Here is a 27,262-nt window from a genome sequence, read left to right on the forward strand (position 1 = left end):
CGCTAACACAGGGTGATATCACTGAAACTAGTTTGTTTTAACAAAAGACGGGGAGAAAAAAAATTTCCCAGCTGAAAGGACAGTCTTTTGAACGATCCACAAACAGAATCATTTCAGTATCAGCATGTTGATTTTCTCTCAGTAAACGAGCCATCGGTAAAAGCCTTGTGATCTGATCTGCACAACGGTGACATGTGTAGTTGACCTACTGAATGTAACCTATACACCACGGGGTGTAACTACTGAATGTAACCTATACACCACTGTGTGTCACTACTGAATATAACCTATACACAACTGTGTGTAACTACTGAATGTAACCTATACACCACTGTGTGTAACTACTGAATGTAACCTATACACCACTGTGTGTCACTACTGAATGTAACCTATACACCACTGTGTGTCACTACTGAATGTAACCTATACACCACTGTGTGTAACTACTGAATGTAACCTATACACCACTGTGTGTAACTACTGAATGTAACCTATACATCACTGTGTGTCACTACTGAATGTAACCTATACACCACTGTGTGTAACTACTGAATGTAACCTATACACCACTGTGTGTAACTACCGAATGTAACCTATACACCACTGTGTGTCACTACTAAATGTAACCTATACACCACTGTGTGTAACTACTGAATGTAACCCATACACCACTGGGTGTTACTACTGAATTTAACCCATACACCACTGTGTGAGACTACTGAATATAACCTATACACCACTCTGTGTAACTACTGAATGTAACCTAAACGCCACTGTTTGTCACAACTGAATGTAACCTATACACCACTGTGTGTCACTACTGAATGTAGCCTATACACCACTGTGTGTGACTACTGAATGTAACCCATACACCAGTGTGTGTCACTACTGAATTTAACCCATACACCACTGGGTGTCACTACTGAATTTAACCCATACACCACAATGTGTAACGACTGAATGTAGCCCATACACCACTGGGCGTCACCACAGAATGTAACCCATACACCACTGGGTGTCACTACTAAATGTAACCTATACACCAATGTGTGTAACTACTGAATATAGCCCATAGACCAATCGGTGTCAATACTGACTTAAACCCATACACCAACCACTGGGTGTCACTACTGAATGTAACGCATACACCACTGGGTGTCACTATTGAATGTTACCTATACACCACTGTGTGTGACTACTGAATGTAACTCATCACCACTGGGTCTTATTACTGAAGGCAATCCATACACCACTAGGTGTAACTACTGAATGTAACCCATACACCACTGGGTGTCACTACTGAATGTAACCTATACACCACTGTGTGTGACTACTGAATGTAACCCATACACCACTGGGTCTTATTACTGAAGGCAATCCATACACCACTAGGTGTAACTACTGAATGTAACCCATACACCACTGGGTGTCACTACTGAATGTAACCTATACACCACTGTGTGTGACTACTGAATGTAACCCATACACCACTGGGTGTCACTACTGAATGTAACCTATACACCACTGTGTGTGACTACTGAATGTAACCCATACACCACTGGGTCTTATTACTGAAGGCAATCCATACACCACTAGGTGTAACTACTGAATGTAACCCATACACCACTGGGTGTCACTACTGAATGTAACCTATACACCACTGTGTGTGACTACTGAATGTAACCCATACACCACTGGGTCTTATTACTGAAGGCAATCCATACACCACTAGGTGTAACTACTGAATGTAACCCATACACCACTGGGTAAAACTACTGAATGTAACCTATACACCACTGTGTGTGACTACTGAATGTAACCCATACACCACTGTGTGTAACTACTGAATGTAACCCATACACCACTGTGTATAACTACTGAATGTAACCCATACACCACTGTGTGTGACTACTCAATGTAACCTATACACCAATGTGTGTAACTACTGAATGTAACCTATACACCACTGTGTGTCACTACTGAATGTAACCTATACACCACTGTGTGTAACTACTGAATGTAACCTATACACCACTGTGTGTAACTACTGAATGTAACCTATACACCACTGTGTTTAACCACTGCATGTAATCCATACACCAGTGTGTGTCACTACTGAATGTAACCTATACACCACTAAGTGTCACTACTGAATGTAACCCATACACCACTGGGTGTTACTAGTGAATATAACCAATACACCACTGGGTGTAACGACTGAATGTAATCCATACACCACTGGGCGTCACCGAAGTATGTAACCTATACACCACTGTGTGTAAGTACTGAATGTAACCCATACACCACTGGGTGTCTATACTGAATTTAACCCATACACCACTGGGTGTCACCACTGAATGTAACCTATACACCACAATGTGTAACTACTGAATGTTACCCATACACCACTGTGTGTTTCTAGTGAATATAACCCACACACCACTGTGTGTAACTACTGAATGTAACCCATACACCACTGGGTGTCACCACTGAATGTAACCTATACACCAATGTGTGTAACTACTGAATGTAACCTATACACCACTGTGTGTAACTACTGAATGTAACCCATACACCACTGGGTGTCACCACTGAATGTAACCTATACACCAATGTGTGTAACTACTGAATGTAACCTATACACCACTGTGTGTCACTACTGAATGTAATACATACACCACTGGGTGTCACTACTGAATGTAACCTATACACCACTAAGTGTCACTACTGAATGTAACCCTTACACCACTGGGTGTCACTACTGAATTTAACCCTTACACCACTGTGTGTCACTACTGAATTTAACCCATACACCACTGGGTGTAACTACTGAATGTAGCCCATACACCACTGGGTGTCACTACTGAATGTAACCTATACACCACTGGGTGTCCCTACTGAATGTAACCCATACGTCACTGGGTGTCACTACTGAATGTAACCCATACACCACTGGGTGTCACCACTGAATGTAACCCATACACCACAATGTGTCACTACTGAATGTAACCCATACACCAATGTGTGTAACTACTGAATGTAACCCATACACCACTGGTTGTAACTACTGAATGTAGCCCATACACCACTGGGTTTAACAACTGAATGTAACCCATACACCACTGGGTGTTACTACTGAATGTAACCCATACACCACTGGGTGTCACCACTGAATGTAACCTATACACCAATGTGTGTAACTACTGAATGTAACCTATACACCACTGTGTGTGACTACTGAATGTAACCCATACACCACTGGGTGTTACTACTGAATGTAACCCATACACCACTGTGTGTCACCACTGAATGTAACCTATACACCAATGTGTGTAACTACTGACTGTAACCTATACACCACTGTGTGTGACTACTGAATGTAACCCATACACCACTGTGTGTCACTACTGAATGTAATACATACACCACTGGGTGTCACTACTGAATGTAACCTATACACCACTAAGTGTCACTACTGAATGTAACCCTTACACCACTGGGTGTTACTACTGAATATAACCAATACACCACTGTGTGTAACCACTGAATGTAATCCATACACCACTGGGTGTCACTACTGAATTTAACCCATTCACCAATGGGCGTCACCACAGAATGTAGCCCATACACCACTGTGTGTAAGTACTGAATGTAACCCATACACCACTGGGTGTTACTACTGAATGTAACCCATACACCACTGGGTGTCACCACTGAATGTAACCTATACACCAATGTGTGTAACTACTGAATGTAACCTATACACCACTGTGTGTAACTACTGAATGTAACCCATACACCACTGGGTGTCACCACTGAATGTAACCTATACACCAATGTGTGTAAATACTGAATGTAACCTATACACCACTGTGTGTCACTACTGAATGTAATACATACACCACTGGGTGTCACTACTGAATGTAACCTATACACCACTAAGTGTCACTACTGAATGTAACCTATACACCACTGGGTGTCACTACTGAATTTAACCCTTACACCACTGTGTGTCACTACTGAATTTAACCCATACACCACTGGGTGTAACTACTGAATGTAGCCCATACACCACTGGGTGTAACTACTGAATGTAGCCCATACACCACTGGGTGTCACTACTGAATGTAACCTATACACCACTGGGTGTCCCTACTGAATGTAACCCATACGTCACTGGGTGTCACTACTGAATGTAACCCATACACCACTGGGTGTCACCACTGAATGTAACCCATACACCACAATGTGTCACTACTGAATGTAACCCATACACCAATGTGTGTAACTACTGAATGTAACCCATACACCACTGGTTGTAACTACTGAATGTAGCCCATACACCACTGGGTTTAACAACTGAATGTAACCCATACACCACTGGGTGTTACTACTGAATGTAACCCATACACCACTGGGTGTCACCACTGAATGTAACCTATACACCAATGTGTGTAACTACTGAATGTAACCTATACACCACTGTGTGTGACTACTGAATGTAACCCATACACCACTGGGTGTTACTACTGAATGTAACCCATACACCACTGGGTGTCACCACTGAATGTAACCTATACACCAATGTGTGTAACTACTGACTGTAACCTATACACCACTGTGTGTGACTACTGAATGTAACCCATACACCACTGTGTGTCACTACTGAATGTAATACATACACCACTGGGTGTCACTACTGAATGTAACCTATACACCACTAAGTGTCACTACTGAATGTAACCCTTACACCACTGGGTGTTACTACTGAATATAACCAATACACCACTGTGTGTAACCACTGAATGTAATCCATACACCACTGGGTGTCACTACTGAATTTAACCCATTCACCAATGGGCGTCACCACAGAATGTAGCCCATACATCACTGTGTGTAAGTACTGAATGTAACCCATACACCACTGGGTGTTACTACTGAATGTAACCCATACACCACTGGGTGTCACCACTGAATGTAACCTATACACCAATGTGTGTAACTACTGAATGTAACCTATACACCACTGTGTGTAACTACTGAATGTAACCCATACACCACTGGGTGTCACCACTGAATGTAACCTATACACCAATGTGTGTAAATACTGAATGTAACCTATACACCACTGTGTGTCACTACTGAATGTAATACATACACCACTGGGTGTCACTACTGAATGTAACCTATACACCACTAAGTGTCACTACTGAATGTAACCCTTACACCACTGGGTGTCACTACTGAATTTAACCCTTACACCACTGTGTGTCACTACTGAATTTAACCCATACACCACTGGGTGTAACTACTGAATGTAGCCCATACACCACTGGGTGTCACTACTGAATGTAACCTATACACCACTGGGTGTCCCTACTGAATGTAACCCATACGTCACTGGGTGTCACTACTGAATGTAACCCATACACCACTGGGTGTCACCACTGAATGTTACCCATACACCACAATGTGTCACTACTGAATGTAACCCATACACCAATGTGTGTAACTACTGAATGTAACCCATACACCACTGGTTGTAACTACTGAATGTAGCCCATACACCACTGGGTTTAACAACTGAATGTAACCCATACACCACTGGGTGTTACTACTGAATGTAACCCATACACCACTGGGTGTCACCACTGAATGTAACCTATACACCAATGTGTGTCACTACTGAATGTAACCTATACACCACTGTGTGTGACTACTGAATGTAACCCATACACCACTGGGTGTTACTACTGAATGTAACCCATACACCACTGGGTGTCACTACTGAATGTAACCTATACACCAATGTGTGTAACTACTGACTGTAACCTATACACCACTGTGTGTGACTACTGAATGTAACCCATACACCACTGTGTGTCACTACTGAATGTAATACATACACCACTGGGTGTCACTACTGAATGTAACCTATACACCACTAAGTGTCACTACTGAATGTAACCCTTACACCACTGGGTGTTACTACTGAATATAACCAATACACCACTGTGTGTAACCACTGAATGTAATCCATACACCACTGGGTGTCACTACTGAATTTAACCCATTCACCAATGGGCGTCACCACAGAATGTAGCCCATACACCACTGTGTGTAAGTACTGAATGTAACCCATACACCACTGGGTGTAACCACTGAATGTAATCCATACACCACTGGATGTCACTACTGAATTTAACCCATACACCACTGGGTTACACCACTGAATGTAACCCATACACCACAATGTGTAACTACTGAATGTACCCCATACACCACTGTGTGTTTCTAGTGAATATAACCCATACACCACTGTGTGTAACTACTGGATGTAACCCATAGACCACTGGGTGTCACTACTGAATTTAACCCTTACACCACTGGGTGTCACTACTGAATGTAACCCATACACCACTGGGTGTAACTACTGAATGTTACCCATACACCACTGGGTGTAACTACTGAATGTAGCCCATACACCAATGTGTGTCACTACTGAATGTAACCTATACACCACTTTGTGTCCTTACTGAATGTAACCAATACACCACTGTGTGTCACTACTGAATGTAACCCATACACCACTGGGTGTTACTACTGAATGTACGATCATTGAATGTCACTTTTATGCCACAGTGAGTTACCGCCACCACTTGGTGATATGAAATGAATGGGTGTGACCAGTTAATGTCACCCATACATCACTTGGTGAGACGAATGGGTGTGACCAGTTAATGTGACCCATACACCACTTGTGAGACGAATGGGTGTGACCTTATACCAGTTAATGTGACCCATACACCACTTGGTGAGACGGATGAGTGTGACCTTATACCAGTTAATGTGACCCATACACCACTTGGTGAGACGGATGAGTGTGACCTTATACCAGTTAATGTGACCCATACACCACTTGGTGAGACGGATGAGTGTGACCTTATACCAGTTAATGTGACCCATACACCACTTGTGAGACGGATGAGTGTGACCTTATACCAGTTAATGTGACCCATACACCACTTGGTGAGACGGATGAGTGTGACCTTATACCAGTTAATGTGACCCATACACCACTTGTGAGACGGATGAGTGTGACCTTATACCAGTTAATGTGACCCATACACCACTTGGTGAGATGGGTGAGTGTGACCTTATACCAGTTGATGTGACCCATACACCACTTGGTGAGACGGATGAGTGTGACCTTATACCAGTTAATGTCACCCATACACCACTTGTGAGACGAATGGGTGTGACCTTATACAAGTTAATGTGACCAATACACCACTTGTGAGACGGATGAGTGTGACCTTATACCAGTTAATGTCACCCATACACCACTTGTGAGACGGATGAGTGTGACCTTATACCAATTAATGTGACCCATACACCACTTGGTGAGACGGATGAGTGTGACCTTATACCAGTTAATGTGACCCATACACCACTTGGTGAGACGGATGAGTGTGACCTTATACCAGTTAATGTGACCCATACACCACTTGTGAGACGGATGAGTGTGACCTTATACCAGTTAATGTGACCCATACACCACTTGGTGAGACGGATGAGTGTGACCTTATACCAGTTAATGTCACCCATACACCACTTGGTGAGACGGATGAGTGTGACCTTATACCAGTTAATGTCACCCATACACCACTTGTGAGACGAATGGGTGTGACCTTATACCAGTTAATGTCACCCATACACAAATTGGTGTGACTATGCCGAGAGGGAATTTAACATGAAGACGTCTTCCACAGCTTCTCGTGGATCAGTCCCAAGTATCCGAATAAGTTTCTTAGTGTGAACGAGTTGGATTTAACGTCGCTTTGAAAAGCATTTCTGTGAGTCAGTGAGTTGGGTTTAACGTCGCTTTGAACTGTATTACTGAAAGCCAGTTGGGTTAACGTCGCTTTGAACTGTATTACTGAAAGCCAGTTGGGTTTAACGTTGCTTTGACCAACATCTCTGTAAGTCAGTGAGTTTTTAACGCTTTTATTGAGAACGAGCGAGTAAGTGAGTTAGGTTTAACCTCGCTTTGAACATTATTCAATTATGTATTTGTCGGCACTGCGTCTGACGGACGAAGTATCATTTCGTCGCCTTGACGACTGGGCAGCTGAGGGAGGTTTCTCTTGTGGTCGATATCAAAGGATCGTATAAGGATTAAATCGCAACAAACCAGTTGATCTCCTTGTCAATAGTCAAACTATAATTTCCAGCTGTCTGTGTTAAGTTTGGCCATTTGTCAAATATCAATACCGTTGTTTATAAGAAAGCAGTTATCTGTATCTCTGAGTTCCAAGAATTCCTCTCAACATGATAACAGAACTCTTAATGACTCAATATTAAAGTTATGAGCCAGTGGCATAGTAGTCGGTAGTCAGCAGTACAGCGTACCATAGGTAAATAAGTTTGGAGCAAACGAACTAGAGGTTGATAACACGATGAAAGCATCATATCCGGCTCTTAAGGATCATCAATAGACCTTGCCAATAAAGTCCAAACACATAAGGATGATATTCAGTGTCAGAGTGAGTATGGTTTTTACGCCGTTTTTAATCAATATTCGAGAAATATCACTGCGACACCAGAATTGGGCTTCACACGTTGTACCTATGCGCTTTAACCTCTTGAGTCAGAAAAGGTAAACGATTACAAATTTAATACAAAGATTTAAGCTCAGTAATTATTGTTTTCCAATTTGGTTTATCCCAGAATATCCCTTAATAGAGACAGGGAAGAAGTTATTAAAAGCCACTGAGATTTAAAGGGGATTAATGGGCTCAGTCAGATTTGGCATTCCGAGCATGTTTGTTTGTTAACTCTATTATAATTAATAATGTTTATTAAACTGATTTCATAATAAAATCGAGACTATGTCTTAGTTACGCACAAGACAATAAATTAAATGTCAAGACAGTACAACAAACTGTGGAACACACACACACACTATCTCACTCACTCACACATACATTCACACACGCACTCACACACATACATGCACGCCCGCTCACACATGCACGCGCGCATACTCACTCACCCACTCGGAAATGGACATGACTCGCATTTCATACTTGAATAACATTTGGTACATGTGTACGAACAAGCCCACGTTGACTGGAAATAGAACAGATAGATGAGATCCGAGGCAATGTCCATACATCACAGCCTACATCAGAGACAGGTAATTCGACATGTCAGTAATCACGCAGTTACGTAACGTTTTTTTATAGTTTTTTATGGTTGTCTTATAATGTTATTTACGATGAATGTCTCTTCAGCTGTTTCCTTAGTTGTTGTTAACGCCACACTCAGTAATATTCCAGTTATATGATGGCGGTCGGTAAGTTATCAAGTCTGGACCCGACAATCAAGTGATTGACATGCAATCAACCAAGTCAGCGAGCCTGACCACCCGATCCATTAGTCGCCTCCAAAGACAATATTACTCTCAGTCGGACGTTTTGAAGGAAGGACGAAAGAAGGAGTTTATGAGTTTGTTTTCTATTCCATATACGAGGGGTGGCCGATATGTTATGGGCCTTACTATGATGGACTGCGTTGATTGATTTAGACAAAATATTCTTCAACACATCCACACCCATCCCCAGCTTTGGAACCCAGCTTTGGAACCCAGCCTTGGAACCCAGCTTTGGAACCCAGCCTTAGAATCCAGCCTTGGAACCCAGCCTTGGAACCCAGCCTTGGAACCCAGCTTTGGAACCCAGCTTTGGAACCCAGCTTTGGAACCCAGTTTTGGAACCCAGCTTTGGAACCCAGCTTTGGAACCTAGCCTTGGAACCCACTTTTGGAACCCAGCTTTGGAACCCAGCTTTGGAACCCAGCTTTGGAACCCAGCCTTGGAACCCAACCTTGGAACCAAGCCTTGGAACCCAGCTGTGCAACCCAGCTTTGGAACCCAGCTTTGGAACCCAGCTTTCTAACCCAGCTTTGGAACCCAGCTTTCTAACCCAGCTTTGGAACCCAGCTTTGGAACCAAGCCTTGGAACCCAGCTTTGGAACCCAGCCTTGGAACCTAGCTTTGGAACCCAGCTTTGGAACCCAGCTTTGGAACCCAGCTTTGGAACCCAGCTTTGGAATCCAGCTTTGGAACCTAGCCTTGGAACCCAGCTTTGGAACCCAGCCTTGGAACCCAGCTTTGGAACCCAGCTTTGGAACCCAGTTTTGGAACCCAGCTTTGGAACCCAGCCTTGGAACCTAGCCTTGGAACCCACTTTTGGAACCCAGCTTTGGAACCCAGCTTTGGAACCCAGCTTTGGAACCCAGCTTTGGAACCCAGCCTTGGAACCCAGCCTTGGAACCCAGCCTTGGAACCCAGCTGTGCAACCCAGCTTTGGAACCCAGCTTTGGAACCCAGCTTTCTAACCCAGCTTTGGAACCCAGCTTTCTAACCCAGCTTTGGAACCCAGCTTTGGAACCAAGCCTTGGAACCCCGCTTTGGAACCCAGCCTTGGAACCTAGCTTTGGAACCCAGCTTTGGAACCCAGCTTTGGAACCCAGCTTTGGAACCCAGCTTTGGAACCCAGCTTTGGAACCCAGCCTTGGAACCCAGCTTTGGAACCAATCTTTGGAACCCAGCTTTGGAATCAAGCTTTGGAACCTAGCTCCGGAACCCAGCTCCGGAACCCAGCTTTGGAACTCAGCTTTTTAACCCAGCTTTGGAACCTAGCTTTGGAACCCAGCTTTGGAACCCAGCTTTGGAACCCAGCTTTGAAACCAGTGTGCTGAAACCTTTGTCATGTCCAGTTCATTCCTTAATATGTTCTCACTTCTCTTATGACAGCGTTTCTGTGAGTGAGTGAATTGAATTTATCGTCGCTTTAATCTGTATTACTGTGAGTCAGTTGGGTGTATCGTCGCTTTAAACAACATTTCTGTTAGTGAGTTAGTTGGGTTTAACGTTGGTTTGAACATCATTTCTGTAAGTCATTGAGTTTGGTTGAACGTGTCGTTAAATGTATTTCGGTTAGGGAGTGAGTTGGGTTTAACGCCACTTTGAACATCAGTTCTGTATGTGAGTGATTTATGTTAAACACCGCTTTGAACAGTATTATGTTTATATCCCGGCGAGTCATTTTGAAGTGGAAGGAAAGACCGTTGTGATGCAGGTCCACTGGTGGTGAAACCCACGAACATGGACAAACCTAGAAACAAGGCATGGCGAACCGAGATTCTAAACCGACTTGCCTGCAGAACAAGATAGAATGGGGGAAAGAATGAAAACAATTGCAATGTGGGGAAGCATCGAGCATTGTGCTCACAGACCCGGATCGTAATCGGGGCGAATATCGGATTCGAATCCGCGGCCTGCGATTCCTTAAAGAACACAGCTCTTACTGAAAATTAGAACAACCTAATCACACAAAAATAAAACTTTAATACATGTGCGAGATACATTAAGTCATAAAATATGAGCTTTCTACTTAAATAAATGTATGTTGTGATTAATCTTCACTCCAACTGTTCTAAAATTCAAATTATCAAACTTTTTCTTTGGGTTCATCTATCATCTCTCATTAGCTTTTGTGCTTGCAAAACAACGGCATCAGATGTCCGTTGAATAGATTGTACCTCCACTGAGAAAAAGCTTGATTCGTGACAATGACGGATCAACGGAAGTACCCAGAAGACAAAAACATATTAGTGCAGTGGAAATGATACGTACTCGGCTATACCCTGCTTCTGTTTACGTCATGTGTCACTACCGTTATGTAACTTAAAATATTTACATAAGATGGAAGCAATATATTGTTCGTGACGGATTATTCTGGTTATTGCTTCAAAGCACGTATCCTTTCGGTTAATCATATTTGAAAGCAGACTGTTTCTGTCAACCTTTTCACATTAGTCAAATAAACATAGTTTTAAAAATATACTAACGGACAAAGGAACTGTTCAATAAAACTAAATTTATTATGAAATTAAAATAATGCAACTTTCAATACATAGTTATGACCTGAAGGGCTTAATTCACAATTTGCACGTGCATATTAATGCAGTTCCACAATTCGGACGTTTGCGTGTTTATTTGGCTTGCTGAAAATCAACGTCTGTGCGCCGTGAGGATGCTGCAAACAGGAATGGCGTAAAACGAAGTTGCCAGGCATTTTAATTTTCACCGAAACTCAATCTCATCTCTTTGAGACGTTATCTACAGAAGAGCAACACTCATGACTTGCCAGTGGTCGGTCGTCCGCGTGTGACGTGACCTCAACAAGACAAGCGTATTCGGTTGGTGCATCTGGGGAATCGATACCAAACTGCCACATTAACAGCTCGGACAATTCATGGGTTGTGACCAATTAGTGGCAGAACCGAACGCAACAGGTTAAGGGAGCACAACATCCGGCCCCGACTTCAAGCGATCAAGCTTTCCACGTAACGGCCAGGTACGCTAGCTTGGTGTAGACAGCATCTGATGGTCAGAAGACAAGACTGGGACAGAATACGGTTCACAGATGAGTGCAGGTTTCTTCCGGACAACTCTGATTGTCGTCCTAGGGTCTACAGGCGCCCAGAAGAACGTTTTAGCTTCGCGTGCGTTACTCAACGTCGTTTGGGTCGTACAGGGTTTGCCTGACCCATCTTCTATGGATATGTCGTTATATCATCCCTCAATCCGATATTATATCGGAGTAAAATATAATTATTATATTTTATAAAGGTTATGATTTAAATGTGATTGCATTCTGTTTTAAGGCAGTTATTTTATTTTTTAACAATGATTGTAACTGTGTTTGTGTTGAGATTCAGTAGACGCTCATTGCATTGATTTAGGACAGTGGTTAGTCGTCAGGAATGTTGTGCTATTTAATGTGATCAGTCGCCGATACTAGTGTGGTCTGTAAACATCCGGTCCGTAATACCGCTGCAGCTGACGGTGATTGTTTGTTATGGAAACACGTGGAATGTTCTTTGTTGTGAGGGCACGGTGTAGAAATTTCTAGTTGCTAGGTAGGTTGTATATAAGGAGACAAGATCCCTCGCGGATCTCTCCGCGTCAAGACCTGCTTTCATGTGAGGGTCACTCATCATCCCTGATTCCCTGCCTAGCCAATTTCGGAAGCTTGACTACTGTCGCGGCTGGGTGAATATATATCATTATCACTGACTTTTGCTATCAGCACTGTATTTTTGTATTTGATACTAAGCACTACCATCGTATGTGCTAATATTGCCATTGAATATTGTACTACCACTCTATTGTGTACTGCCATTGTAATTGCTGTGCAGTACTTTGTGTTGATTTGTTAACCTCGTTAAGTTTGTAATACATTTGTTGATTGTGTACCACTTGTTTTTTTGTTGGTTTTACACTAAGTTCTTTTACGTATAGATTTCTGGGTTAAAATAGTGTTTCAATTTGGGAATCGACACGTAACAATTCGAATATGCTATATACGATTAAATGAAACTTGTTTCCTTGACTATGTCAACTCAGAAAATATACATGTTAAACCAATAGACCATGTTACCTTTTTCAGGAATGATAGTTTATTTGTTTGTCCAGCGAATTGAAGAAGTACGTTTTATCGAAATGGTGCCCACCCATTTTGTAGCATCAAACGGTAATCAGTAACCAACTGTGTTCGCTATAATACAGTTTGATATGACTGTCATTAGTTTCTACTAAAGACATATCTTACCTATACAGTAACTTTTTTGTTTGTTGTTTAACGCCGCACCCAGCAATATTCCAGCTATATTGAGTGAGTTTGGTTTTACGCCGCTTTTAGCAATATTCTAGCAATATAACGGTGGTGTGGAAATAATCGCGTCTGGACCAGACAATACAGTGATTGGCATCACGAGCATCGACCTACGCAGTTGGGAAACGATGAGATGTATCAACCAAGTCAGCGAGCACAGTCGCCTTTTACGGCAAGCATGGGTTGCGGAAGACCTATTCTAACCCGTATCTTCACGGGGAGACAAGCATGGGTTGCGGAAGACCTATTCTAACCCGTATCTTCACGGGGAGACAAGCATGGGTTGCGGAAGACCTATTCTAACCCGTATCTTCACGGGGAGACAAGCATGGGTTGCGGAAGACCTATTCTAACCCGTATCTTCACGGGTCTCCAATGTCTGTGAAGGAGCTTAAGTCACACGTTTGAAAAACAATTACGCGGATCGATCATGCCCAGAGACGTTAAAAATGGTACTTGCTGTTTCCCTGCCTGATGTTTGGCATTGCAGCTCGGCATTATCCTTGTTAAACCGTAGCATGGCATCTCCGTGTGCAAGCATCATTAAACCGACACAGTACAGTAGTACAACATTAGAGACGGGGTACAGTAGTACAACAATAGAGAAGGGTACAGTAGTACAACATTAGAGACGTGTACAGTGATACAACATTAGAGACGGGGTACAGTAGTACAACATTAGAGACGGGGTACAGTAGTACAACATTAGAGACGTGTACAGTGATACAACATTAGAGACGGGATACAGTAGTACAACATTAGAGACGGGGTACAGTAGTACAACATTAGAGGGATGGGTGGGATGACAACCAATACAGCCAGGGTGTGATGACACACCAATACAACCTTGGTGTGATGACAACCAAATACGGCCTGGGTGCGATGACAACCCAATACGGCCTGGGTGCGATGACAACCCAATACAATCATGGTTTGATGACACACCAATACGGCCTGGGTGCGATGACACACCAATACAGCCTGGGTGCGATGACAACCCAATACAGCCTGGGTGGGACAACCAAATACAGCCTGGGTGCGATGACAACCCAATACAGCCTGGGTGCGATGACACACCAATACAGCCAGGGTGTGATGACACACCAATACGGCCAGGATGTGATGACACACCAATACAGCCAGGGTGTGATGACACACCAATACAGCCAGGGTGTGATGAAACCCCAATACGGCCAGGATGTGATGACACACCAATACAGCCAGGGTGTGATGACACACCAATACAGCCAGGGTGTGATGACACACCAATACAGCCAGGGTATGATGACACACCAATACGGCCAGCGTGTGATGACACACCAATACAGCCTGGGTGGGATGACAACCAATACAGCCATGGTGTGATGACACACCAATACAGCCAGGGTGTGATGACACCCCAATACGGCCAGGATGTGATGACACACCAATACAGCCTGGGTGGGATGACAACCAATACAGCCATGGTGTGATGACACACCAATACAGCCAGGGTGTGATGACACACCAATACAGCCAGGGTGTAATGACACCCCAATACGGCCAGGGTGTGATGACACCCCAATACGGCCAGGATGTGATGACACACCAATACAGCCTGGGTGGGATGACACCCAATACAGCCAGGGTGTGATGAAACACCAATACAGCCAGGGTGTGATGACACACCAATACAGCCAGGGTGTGATGACACACCAATACAGCCAGGGTGTGATGACACACCAATACAGCCAGGGTGTGATGACACACCAATACAGCCTGGGTGGGATGACAACCAATACAGCCAGGGTGTGATGACACACCAATATGGCCAGGGTGTGATGACACACCAATACAGCCAGGGTGTGATGACACACCAATACAGCCAGGGTGTGATGACACACCAATACAGCCAGGGTGTGATGACACACCAATACAGCCAGGGTGTGATGACACACCAATACAGCCTGGGTGAGATGACAACCAAATACAGCCATGGTGTGATGACACACCAATACAGCCTGGGTGCGATGACACGCCAATACAGCCATGGTGTGATGACACACCAAGACGACCTGAGTGCGATGACAACCCAATACAGCCTGGGTGCGATGACAACCCAATACGGCCTGGGTGCGATGACAACCCAATACGGCCTGGGTGCGATGACAACCCAATACAGCCAGGGTGCGATGGTTTGTCTGACCCAGTTCCATTATTTACAGACACCGGAATATAGCAGGAATATTATATGGCGTAAAAGAACTATCAACATAAAATAAAGTCAATACTGGCAACGATAACATACCTACGTATACTAGAGTGAAAACATAACTGTGCTTCATATAAAGTGGTGTAAATTTTGTTATTGAAAATAACATCATAACATTTGGTCAATCATCTCATGGAGTTTTGAATACTGTTACTTCTCTAAATACTACATCAGTGTTGGCCTGTTTCTTTCTGAGTCTCTGAATTTCATGGCTAACAGTTCCAACGTAGGGGTGGCTGGTGTCAAAGAGTGCAGCCAGTTGGCGGGGAGATGTCTGGGTTTTCTCTTGGTGATGCTCTGTATTGTCCGTTGGGCTAGCTGTTCGGTGTAGCAGGCAAACATTGATGTAGTCTTCAAGTAACATTATTCAAAACAGCATCAAAGCCACAGGAAAACCACCATCCACCCAACAGCAATAACAATCGGGAACAGTGCACCACATTCAGTGTAATTTTGGACATGGTTATATTGGCGAAACATCAAGGCCCCTCAAAACCGAATTGGAGAACATCAGAGCTCAGTTTCCAAAGTTGACTCAAAATCAGCTTTATGAGACCATACCCGTGACAACCCCAGCCGCAGCATCCAGTGGGACAAAATCAAAGCACTTACGGCCGATGACAAGGACTCCACATTAGAAAATTCCAAGAAGCAATCCACATCAGAAGACTCCAACTTCACTTGCTTGATAACGGCGTTAGAAACTACACCGAAACGTCGCTCCTAGTTGTTCATCCATATATCTTATCCTTATACTAAGAACTTATAAATACCTCTCGAAGAAGTCATCAGTTTTGGGCGGGTTGTTATTAACAATTATTATTGGGTCACAGTATCGTAAACTAAACACCACAAAAAGTTGTCACAATGTTAAACTGATACCACTTGCACCTCTGTGGTTTTCGAGCATGAGTTATCATTTTACAAGCGCTTCTGTACATTACAGCAGGTCGTTTTCCGTCTGTTAACAAATGTAAACGGTTAGCTCCCTTTAGTTTTTGGTCCGGAAAAGAAATCCGGTTTGGTTTGACATACTACTTGTACACAACGCATATACTACATGCAGTAAATCAAAATGAATTTGAATTCTACAACATGATTCAAGAAAAGGATATACGTAACATTTAATATATTTCTTGTAAATTAAATTTTTAAGCTGTGCATTTATACTTGGACAAAACATCCGCGTGAACAATTAAAATAACTGAAAAGTGAAAACTAGTTGTTAGCTAAATAGACTATATGACGTCAAATACAAACAAGAGTCACAAGAAGATCAGTCACAAATATTGCCTAATAATATTGATAACACGACTCGTAAGTAAGTCTGATTGAAAACAGCAGAAGGCGACTGACTGTTATTTGAAGCCATGGACAGTATCCTTTTCACGTCTGTTTTGGTTCATTTGTAAGTATGTATTGTTTGTAGATCCCGTGAAAATGTAGCAGACCCGAAGGCTTCCGCCTTTGCCTTGGCTTTATTCAATTGTTTGATAGGTGGGGGATATTAGATCAACCTTTATTTCCTAAAAGTCATATTCACTGATTATATGTGCTACCAGTAGTATGTCTGACTGTCTACAATAACAATCAACAGATGGCTTCACTATTCGATGTGTGCAGAAACCTTCTCCATCTTTTGTACACTCTCATCTTCACTGTCTGCTTATCCGAAAATAACCTCCTCAGAAACTCCCTAGAGTTGTTGACCGTATAAACATTGCTAATGTCATAAAGAACTATTTCCTAAATCAAAGCTGCCATAGCACCTCCATTGTTATTGTTGTTGTTCTGATGACCTATATGCTTGTCCACCAAGTCCAGTAAACATCAATCATGTTGACCAGTGTTTGTAAAACAAAGGTGTTCAGACTGGCTTGAGTTTATAGTTTCCTTATTTTATTAACTTCTTAGAGAATAGAGGATTAAAAATTAAAATAGTAAACTTACAACGGTCACTACACATGTTGTAAGTGTGTGAAAACATTTGCAATAGTCTGGCAATATTGGCCCAAGAAAAGGGATATTGATGACTACCTAAACAAGTTTTATTTGTCGCAATCAGTAAGTACTATGGTCTTGACAAAATAGTTACTTTATTGTCTAGAGAATTTACATGACTTGTAATGCATACATCATTGTTGACAAAATGTCTGATGGTAATCACATGGTTTTCATACAGACAAATGGCGTTGGGTCATTTTCATTTCATATCAACATAGGACATTCTTTTATCATTTATATATCAGCACAAAAAATTTAAAATAAACTTTTTCAGGACAATTTTGATAACAAATTGTCAGTGTTGTAGAAAATGAACCAGTCTGAAGCCCAGTGATGAGAAGACATGATATTAACACGATGATTAATGTCACAGTGCTTACACTGTTGACATGCTTATGACCTAGCTTCCACGGAGGACATTTCACTCATTCTTCAATACAGCTCATCACAAAGTGTTCGTTGTACATCTTGTAAAGAGAATATTCCATTCACGTTTTTTATTTGTTGGTATGGTACTTGAATATCTGATAAACATGATCAGCTGATGACTAATTTCCATAAACAATGATTTTGATGTAGTTAAACCTTTTTCATCCAGGTTAAATGTAACTATGTTTAGTAAATATGTGTCTAGTGTAAGATCAGAGAATATACTGACTCCTATTAGTTTCACATGGAATGCCATACATATGTAATAAACAGGATAAATGAAAACTTATTATCATGATAATGTATTTATTTTTACATTGTGTTTGCATGGTAAGAGAAAAAATTGAATGAGTGTCAGAATTATCTGGACATGATGAACTGTGACATCTGAAATGGGATGTCACATCATTCTCATTACCGAGCAGATTCAGAAACATCATAACAGCACTAGACATACTAGACATACTAAATGTGTGGTGGAAAATTCCTTGACAATGTGCAGAACATCTCTTCAACCTCAAGTTTGCCTCCAAGGATTTGGAAAGAAATGCAAAAAAAAGTGAAAAATCAGAAAGGGAAGAAAAAGTTAAATTGAAGAAGGTAAGTGAACATGATAATAAGTGTTTCCAGGGATTGATATTGTCCGACATCTTGGCGACAAGGCATGACTGAAAATAATGTTAACTGGTCGTCTGCTGCCATGGTTACATTTAATTTCTATTATAATTCCCCCCGTGGTGATTCCTGGCAAGAATACGTCCCAAACATGCTTAGTATCTCTTGCTTGCAACCCATGAAGATCCAGCCGGGTTAGAATAAGAATTAGGATTATTATACCTGAACACCAGACCTTTGGAAATTTACCAGTATCAAAAATAATATTAAACACAAGTTCAATATAAGGGACCAGAATATCTTGAGCAGCTACAAAAAACTATGGGATTATATTGTCCAAACCAGCAGATTTTGAATATTTAAGTTCTGAGATTGTTTTTAATATTTCTTCTTGTGAAATAGGAGAGTCCAAGATAGAGGTAGATATATCATCAGGTACATGAACAGCTTCATAAACATTATTATCCTCATCATCATCAACCATGTGTTGCTTATCAGAAATATCAAACAAATTTTTAAAGTGCTCGTACCAAGTGTCAATACGTACAGGCGATTTATGTTGGGTTGTTGATGTACAGTGTTTCACAGCCTCCAAAAGGACCTGGCATTGTTAACATGGTTAATATAAGTTAACATTTTGTTTTTAATCATTTCTACATACACAAGTTTTTTCTTCCTGATAACCCCAGTGTCCATATTGCGGGCTGCAATGAAGTTCTGTAGATCTTTATCAGCCTAAAAATGTCTAAATGTCTTAAAAAGTCTATCATCCTATAAAACGCACATTCCTTATCATACCATGGCTGGGATACTTTTTGTGTGTATATATGTTTTTTCATACTGTCTGCTGACATACAAATTGCTGAAGTAAGTATACTTATAGCAGAGTTAATATCATTCAATGCTTCATCACAGCATGACATTAACATTTCTGAAATAGCTGGAGACAAAAGATTTTCTCGAAATTCAGACAACTCCAATGGGACATGCCAAACTTCCTACCTCTTACCAATGTGAATACATTGGTATGATTATAATATCTTGAAACTGACAACTATCAAATACAGTTTAGGAATGTAACCGAGCACATCTGAATGTGATGGTAATGCAAGGGCCATAACTCTTGGTGTGTTTACGATGCTTAGATAAACAGGCCAGACTAAATTCATTGTCAAGTGGTCCCTCTTTATACATGTATATGGTGTGACGTAACCTTTGTGTGATCCTACCAGCTCAGGGTACATTGGCTCGCACACAGGGCACATCAAACTGTATACCCCTCGAGAACTCATAGTGAATGGGGGTCCAAGGGTAATTGCTGACATACTTGACATCTACAGATTTCAATGAGATTGGTGTCACACTACACTTACAAGAATTTTCTGAAACCTATCTCTAAATAAAGTTGGAGATTTGCTTGATTCACACAAGACCTAGTGATTGAGTTTACTGTTAACAAATCTGTACATGGTCAGCCTTAACTTTGATTCCATCTCTCATTTATCAGTAAATATTAATGTCCATGCTGCAACTGAATCAGTTACACTGAGTCATACAGTCACTCTTGTTGTGTTCCTTGGGACTAGCAGTGCATATTATTTGCACTCAGTGTACAATTGTGATTATAGAGATGCAGTGTTTAGCATCCTGTGAATTGTGCTCACAATTGTGGCTATGTACAGGCTATACAGAAAGGCAACATGGAGGGAGCCAAGATCCACGCTGAGAACTCCATCCGCCAGAAGAATCAGGCCCTCAACTACCGCCGCATGAGTGCACGGATAGACGCCGTGGCAGCGCGGGTGCAGACAGCGGTCACCATGAAGCAGGTCACTGGCTCCATGGCAGGTGTGGTCAAGTCTATGGAATCTGCAATGAAGTCAATGAATTTGGAGAAGGTATGATTTTGTGATACGGCATTCTCTATATCTGTCCAGTTGCTCACTGAATAAGCTGATTGAGTATAGATCTTCGAATTGTAAGACGTGCCAATTGTCATTTGTAAGAGGGGTACCCAAAGTACATGATCTTGACTACCAGTTGTCAGACTCTCATTTTTGTGGGAGCCTCTGTGGCTGAGTGGGTTAGATCGCTGACTGTGTGACTGGTGATTAGGTGCCTCACTCTGGCAAGTGTGGGTTCTAATCCCAGATGGGACTCCTCCTCCAAAAGTACTAAAATTTGTACTTTACTAAGAAAGTGTTATCCCAAATATAACATTTGTTACATTTGACAATTTTCTAAATGGCATTTTGTATTCGTTGTATCAAAATCTACTGAATATGATGCTATATATGAGCCAAGTTGATGCTTGTACACTCAAACTAATCTGGCACAGACATATTCCTTCATTCACACTGATTGCATTTGCTTGGTGAGTCACAGCATATCTTAGCTAGTGAATTTCACCTGGTGAACATCTATGACATTTCGACTTCCTACAGAATTTGGAGGGACATCACTGAAATACTCTCCAACTTGCTCATGGCTGTTTTTGCAGGTGTCAGTATTGATGGACAGGTTTGAGCAGCAATTTGAGAACCTGGACGTGCAGTCGCAGGTGATGGAGAACACAATGTGCAACACGTCCACGCTGACCACGCCGCAGGGACAGGTGGACAGTCTCATGCAGGAAGTGGCCGATGAAGCTGGGTAAGTGGTCAGCAGAGAGTTTGTAGCTGGCAGGATTTGAGATGACTAGGGGACAAGGCCCTCATTCCACATGGCCATTGTTTGTGCTGTTTGTCCAATATCCAGGCAGTGGAGACATTTACTGAGTTGTCTCCCTTTCACCAGCAATGATCGAGCAGAAGGTTAGGAGATAAAAAATTAATTTATGTATTCACTCATCTGCAAAAATGATCTGCAGAGATGCCATCTACCTTTTTGTCACTAGTCCTTCCGACCTGTGAAGATCCAGGGTAGAACAGGTCTTCAGCAACCCATGCTTGCTGTAAAAGGCGATTGCTTGTGGTAAGAGGCAACTAACAGGATCGGGTGGTCTGGCTTGCTCATATCCCAACTGCGTGGCTTGATGGTCATGATGTCAGTCACTAAAATTTTTTTGTCCAAACTCGATTACTTTTAAGACCGCCGTCATGTAGCTGGAATATTGCTGAGTGCGGTGTTAAACAAATAAACACTAGTCATTCCTGATTTTTACAAGTCTGACTAGCAGGCTTATGTCAATAATCTTTTTTTAAAAAGGTACATATGTCAAAAAGAGTTTTATCTCATAGCCATACCAAATGCTAGAAAGCAGTCTTGATGTTAAATATCATTGATGCTGATAGTCAAGCATGTTATTGATGTCAACTATCGACAATATGAATTGTCCTCGATATACATGATATATAGCCAGCAGGCGACAGACAATCACAGTGGTGCAATGGTAGTTGAATAAATCAGTACATTCCAGTGTGGAAGTAAATAATGCTGTTGTGTTACAGTCTGGAGCTGAATATGGATCTGCCTCAAGCGCAGGGCTCCGCAGTTGGTGCTAGTGCCTCCACACAAGCCTCCCAGGAACAGGTAAGATGACCCATCGTACATTCACCATTGGGATTCTAAAGTAGGTCCCCTGTGATGGCTGATAGCGTGATGTCATACCCCAGTGGTATGAACTCTTGCTCATGCTATCAACCACTGGTGTGCCTGGCTCACACTCTGTTATCTTCAGGTCACTGTGACATAGCTGGAATATTGCTGACTGTTAGGCATGTGAAGGTGAAGGCTTACACTTTCTGCAGTGAGAATCCAACAATCAACATGATCAATAACTTTAAGGAGTCCCTGATGGCAACCTCTTGTGGAAGATAGGTCAGCCTGGTATTATCAGTCATCTGAGAGTTACTACAGGATAAAGCTAAGGTTATTCATCACTCAGCAAAACTATAATAATTTTCAGGATTTCCAGTTGTCTTATTTGTTTGGTTTAAGATTTTCTCAGATGATTGAGAGCTTTCAAAATCATTATAATGATGTCCTGTCCAAGATTACCAAACCGCAGAATTGTCACCCATAAGCCATTTGTCTCCAGTAGAGTCCCTGAAGTAAACTTATATCACCAGTATCAGTCTTAATTCACCTTTCATTGGTTTTGGTTTCAGGATGAACTCACGAAAAGATTGGCCAACCTACGTCAGATGTAAAGTACCTGTCATCACTATTGTCAAACATTATTGTTCAAAGACAATGCTTCATGGCTGTGCCTGGGTCTTGGTGAGATGGCAGCACCTGTATAGTGTGTTGCTGATCAGTGTGGGATGATTCCACGACTTGATACAAACCACCGTCATCACTATTCAACCGGGGGGGGGGGGGGGGGGGGGGGGGCACATGCTCTCAACGACTGGAACTTTCATATGTTTTGAAAACTTATGTGTTTTCAAGGTATCCAGTATCTTTTGGTATATTACATTTATGTCTTGTATGAAAAATGACAATTTGCAAATGGTTACATATATCATGTATACTGTTCATGTTATTTAAATTTTAGGTGTACATGTGACAAAGTCAGTTTGTTGCCTTTCTTAATACAGTTGTTAAAAAGCCAGAATGTTTCAGCCTGTGAAAAATATTCTGAACTTAGCTAATGGAAGTTCTAGTCATTGTAGAAGGATCTCTGAAGAAGAGTCTCTACTTCTGGAATTCCCAATAATGAGATAAAACATTAATTGACAATAGGTTCTTTATCATGAGAATTCTACAACATGCTATGACACTGTATGTCAACGGGGACATGGTATGGGAAGCTTCCAATAAGAGATTCTTCATTGTTGATTAATTCACTATTGTATCAGTGAGAGAATGCCTGAATATTCAAAGAATGTTTGTAACATGTAAGAGGTGTTTCAGGATTAAAAAAAGACATACGATACACAGCTATGTAGAGAAGTAGGCAAATAATTAAACATAGGCCTACAAGGGTTAAACACTTAGATTGCATTGTGTAACAGTTTCTGGATGTTAATGGTACACAGTGCCCAATGATGTGTTTGTTAGAGCAAGTTTTGATTATGTTGTCAGTTGTTATCAGACCTTATTTTTTGTCTTTAGAATATAGATTTTTTTGTACCTACTGTGCAATGATGTAACACAATCTCAAGTATATATCTCCAATGACAAATTTTTTTTGTGTGTATCTTCTTTCACTTTCCTTTTGATAAAGTTCATCCAGTGGTTTCAGGTGCCAGTCTCTCTCCAGGCTATCATGTCTTTTTCAAATCCCAATTTTACTCTGATTATGATGCATGGCATAGCCCATGAGCAGGAGCTTCACATCAGGCCTTCCTCCGCAGCTGAGATGTCGTTCAAAGTGGCATTGAAGCGAAACCAACTCTTACCTTCCTGATCTAAGGACAACCAAAACATATTCTTGTGAATTATATGTCCTTGGAATATTATGCAGTCATGCACCATGTTTTAATCTAATGATGTAATTTATTTGTAAATATTAATCTTTTCTCCGGTTTAGGATTTTGTCCTTTTCTCATATGACCATTAACAACCCTATATGTGTACCTCGCCTGAAAACTGTTTATAAAACGTAAAAAAATATCTTAAGTGTTCAGACAGCATCAACATATTTGCATTGCTGCATGTTATTTGATGTCTCTGAAGCTGGGTTGATGTTGGTAGTGGGTAGTGACATGGACCTAAGGAGTGAGATAGCCACCTTAATTCCCAAATGAAAAAATACTGCATGCACAATGTATATGTTGTTTGCCATTATTTCATTTGTGGATAGAAAACTGATTTACTTGGAAGAGGGAATTTATGATGATATACTAACAATCTTCAACCCATTACAAACAAGCTTTCATGTATTTGTGAAATTGTAGACTTTGACTGTGTTCTAGTGCAGAGAGAGGCATGTTGGATGTTGTTCAGTGTTCTCTGCATGATACACAGTTAGATATTTGTTGCATAAGGCTGTATGTTCAAATTGTAAATAGTGCCATTTTATATGAATAAAATTATATCAAATATTGTTGTTTGTCTGATGAGCTCGACTTGTTTGTTTGTTGGTTAATGCTGCAGTCAGCAAAATTCCAGCTACAGTGACCTGTAAATAATTGCGTCTGGGCCATACAAACCAGTGATTGATATTATGAACAATGTCCTACCTCCATTACACATAAACCAAATAACTAAGTATGTTTGAGCACCCAAGCTGCAACATGGTATCTATAAATCGGCATCAGTCCAGATTAGTGTGCGCACACACACGCACGCACGCACACACACACACACACACACATATGCATGTCACTATATAAGTGCAATAACATTAAACCCCATTTCTCCTCACCTGTACAACCAAGCCAAGTCTTTGAGGCAACATGGACATGCATTGGTAACTTGGAGACCTTTTCAAACCTAAATCCCCACCCGGTCCTTGTGTCATTCCAATGAAACACATTTTCAGAGTTTGGGAAGCATGCAATATTTTCATCACATTGCTCTCTGCTCGTCTACAAATGTAGTTTCCTTGGGCCTACTTGGCCAGAGCAACTTTAGTGAGTGGTCAGTTGGATACTGCAGCCCATCTGATAGGGAATTCAGAGGCAGATCCGGGAGTTTTCAAAGTCGATGAGGATCCGTTTTTTAATTTGTAAATACACTCGAGGTATGTGGATTTTTTATCTTCAATTTCAGGAGTATATTTATGGTGTGGGGGTGGTATTTTCAAGTTGATCCCAGGGGTATTTGACACGGGGATATAGTAATCATCTTGTCAGTTCTTCCTACTGTGTACGTCTGTAATCATATGTTGTCCTGATCATTTCTCTTAAACTAATAGATATTCTTTCGTGAAACGTTTCACACACAAAGACCAGGTTGTCAACTGGTGCCTTTTTCTATTTAGGGATTATTAGAATTTTTATATTTTCCGTCTCCACGGCAAGAAATTTGACTTTCACACACACACACACACACACACACACTATAATAGATTACAGTGTAAGCCATGTACCAATTCTGTTACTTCCTCTAACTCGTTTCTTTGCAAAAAAGGACCTGACATACAAATACATAGTTCTGAATCCCAATTCCATGGTATTGTTTTGTTTTGACGGAGAGCCGGGTGAGATGGGAGCACTCTCAGGTTGGACTGATCACTCTGGTAGGGGACGGTCGGGTAGCCTAGTGGTTAAAGCGTTAGCTCGTCACGCCGAAGACCCGGGTTCGATTCCCGACATGGGTACAATGTGTGAAGCCCATTTCTGGTGTCCCCCGCCGTGATATTGCTGGAATATTGCTAAAAGCGGCGTAAAACCATACTCACTCACTCTGGTAGGACGTGATCAGATGATTTGTTCTTAGCGCTATGAGGTTAATGAGGTCATGTGATCCTTAATGGCAACGGCATCAGCAGGTGTGAAAATAGGGCAACGTGTACCCAATACGTTACACAGTGGAAACCTCTATGAGCATCTTGTTTTAGTGTCTGCAACAAGAGCATTTAAAAACTATTCAAATCTATACCCTTGATTTCCAAAAAACTTTCTAAAGCATGTAATCATTTAGAAAATTACAAATGCTGCCTCGCGCAGGTAAATGCTTATGTTTCAAACCCTTGTAAATTAAGAAAATAATAAGAAAGTTTCGAACCTTTAGCAATTAAGGAAGAGAATATGTGGATGTCAACTTCTTTATTATGAGGAAACACAACGTTTCAGGGTATATACCTACTCCTTCACCAGGTGCAAGAAGGCAGAGAACATATATATGTACAGGTAAGGACAAACAAAATTAATGAGATAACAAAATGTGTATCATTTCTAAATGCCTTTCAAAGACCTATAACAATTAAACAAAAATGCATTTGAAATACGCCTTGCGCAAGTATCTACTAGCGTATCTATCAACTTCTGAAGTCTTGCTTGGAATGTCTGCAAATCAGGTCAAAGCTTTCACGACAATGTTCTGTGGATGCGGTAATATACGTCAAATATGTCATGAAGCGCTGGACAGTTTTTTAAAGTGTATTGAACATGGGCTGTGATGTATTGATCTCAGTATCGCTGTGTTCAGAGTTGATCTCTATCTAAGCACTTTATTAGAAACATTTAAATGTCTCACATATGTCATCTTTTTCCTATGTTGGTGTCGGACATCAAATGCACCTCATTGGTGAGAATGAGTGTTTATCGCTAGCAAAATGACATTTCTTAGTAAGAATGAGTGGTAAGTCTAGCTGTATCATCTCTGG

At 41.5% G+C, this 27,262-nt stretch overlaps 1 protein-coding gene across 1 annotated transcript; it reads left to right on the top strand.

Annotated features, from left to right (window-relative positions):
* Window positions 1-17,237: 17,237 nt before the first annotated feature.
* On the top strand, window positions 17,238-23,367 carry LOC124126384 (charged multivesicular body protein 1b-like). The gene is made up of 6 exons (XM_046489817.2): window positions 17,238-17,373; window positions 18,932-19,029; window positions 20,727-20,942; window positions 21,545-21,696; window positions 22,494-22,575; window positions 23,154-23,367. The coding sequence occupies exons 1-6, from the start codon at window positions 17,367-17,369 to the stop codon at window positions 23,193-23,195; spliced, it is 597 nt and encodes a 198-aa protein (XP_046345773.1). The 5' UTR covers window positions 17,238-17,366; the 3' UTR covers window positions 23,196-23,367.
* Window positions 23,368-27,262: the final 3,895 nt, after the last annotated feature.

The sequence above is a fragment of the Haliotis rufescens genome, unplaced genomic scaffold, assembly GCF_023055435.1.
Source record: "Haliotis rufescens isolate VD_foot unplaced genomic scaffold, xgHalRufe1.0.p SCAF_5, whole genome shotgun sequence".
Classification (NCBI taxonomy): Eukaryota; Metazoa; Mollusca; class Gastropoda; order Lepetellida; family Haliotidae; genus Haliotis; species Haliotis rufescens.